The 1607-nt window shown below is 70.3% G+C and overlaps 1 protein-coding gene across 1 annotated transcript in view; it reads left to right on the forward strand.

The window, feature by feature from the left end:
- Positions 1-1189, forward strand: part of EMIHUDRAFT_229339 (hypothetical protein) — a gene marked incomplete at both ends in the record, with an annotated part of 2769 nt that extends 1580 nt beyond the window's left edge. The window contains 2 exons of the mRNA XM_005786000.1: positions 173-493; positions 632-1189. Coding sequence (XP_005786057.1) covers positions 173-493; positions 632-1189 — 879 coding nt within the window. The remainder of the gene's footprint in view (positions 1-172; positions 494-631) is intronic.
- Positions 1190-1607: the final 418 nt, after the last annotated feature.

A 1607-nucleotide genomic window follows, 5' to 3' on the forward strand; every position in this document is an offset into this window, starting at 1 on the left:
CGGCGGCGGCAGCGGCGGCGGCAGCGGCAGCGGCGGCGGCGGCGGCGGCGGCGGCGACGGCGGGCGGCGCCCCACGGTGTACGTGTACGACCTGCCGCCGGTGGTGCTGCGCCGCCGCGCCTTTGCGTCGGACCGCGACCCAATCTTCAACACGCACCACGCCTTCCTGGAGGCGCTGCTCGCCGACGCGCCCTCGCTCGCCCGCTCGCCGGCCGAGGCGGCGCTCTTCCTGGTCCCGGCGTTCGCGACGAACATGGAGGCGCTGCGCGAGTACTACTCGCACGCGCAGCGGCACGTGGCGACCCACCACCCGTGGTGGACCGCCTCGGGCGGCGCGAACCACCTCTGGTGGTCGACGGCCGACGGAGGCGGCTGCGAGCTCAACCAGCTGAGGGAGACGCGGCACTCGGTGGCGGTGGCGCACTACATCAAGGCGAACAGGTCGGGCGGGTACCGGCGGACGAACGAGCGGTGCGGCGTCGCGAGCAAGGACGTCGCCGCCCCTCCCAAGCTGCCCTTCGCGACCGAGGAGCGGCTGCTGCGCGCCGGCCGGCGGCCGCTGGCGGCGCGCGCGCTCCGCTTCTTCTTTGCGGGCAACGTGCCCGACTCGCACTTGCCCGGCTTCGACCAGCGTACCGACGACGACCTCGGCCGGGAGGCGTACTCGGAGGGTGTGCGGCAGCTCGTGTGGAAGCACCTGCGCAAGGCGGACGGATTCAAGGTGGTTGCCCGCTCGCCCAGCTACGAGGACGACTGGGCCGACGCGCGGGTCTGCCTCGCTCCCCTCGGCATCGGCTGGGGGATCCGGCTGCTCTGGTCCGTCTTGGCGGGCTGCGTGCCGCTCCTCGCCTCGAGCGAGGTGTCGCCGTGGTTTGATCGCGTGCTGCCCTGGGAGGGGATGGCGCTGCTCGGCGTGGACCAGCGCGAGCTGCCGCGCCTGCCTGCGCTCCTCGCCCGCCTCCCCGAGGAGACGCTCGTCCAAAAGCAAAAGGCGCTCTGGCACTACCGCCGCACGCTGCTGTGGCCGCCGGCCGGCATCGCTTACAACGTGACACTCCGCGAGATCTGCGTGCGCGCGGAGGGCTTGGCTCGGGGGCGCGGGGCGCGCTGGAAGTGGGACTGCGATGCGCTTCTCCCCGCGGGGCTGACGCAGAGTCTACACTCCAAGCGCTGGAAGGGCTCTAAGTAGCTGAGGCGATTTTCGGTGAACGAGGGCGTGCGTGTTCGAAATCGAACTCGTGCCGTCTTGTGCTCTCTTGAGCAAAACACTCCTCTCTCGCGAAACTCGCGCGGCACGGTCTCGTGGCGGTGTGCGCCGCACACACACACGTCACACGACACAGCGACCCGAGTCCACCGAAGGAGCGCGAGCGCGGCCGGGCGGCAAGCGTGTGAGGCTAGAGCAGACTGCTCCGCCTCTATATAGCAACGCCAGTGCAGGTGGGTCGGACTCGTCGGAGCACGGAGGAAAGCCCTGGTGTGGCCGGGTTCTCTTTCCTGCGGTATCTCCCTCTCTTACTCTATATCTCCCTCTCTATATATCTCGATCCCCGTATATCTCGTCCCCGCTGCCCGCGCATCGGGGCCATCGCCGGTCCTCGCATCTC

This window comes from Emiliania huxleyi (genome assembly GCF_000372725.1).
Source record: "Emiliania huxleyi CCMP1516 chromosome Unknown EMIHUscaffold_155, whole genome shotgun sequence".
Lineage (NCBI taxonomy): Eukaryota > Haptophyta > Isochrysidales > Noelaerhabdaceae > Emiliania > Emiliania huxleyi.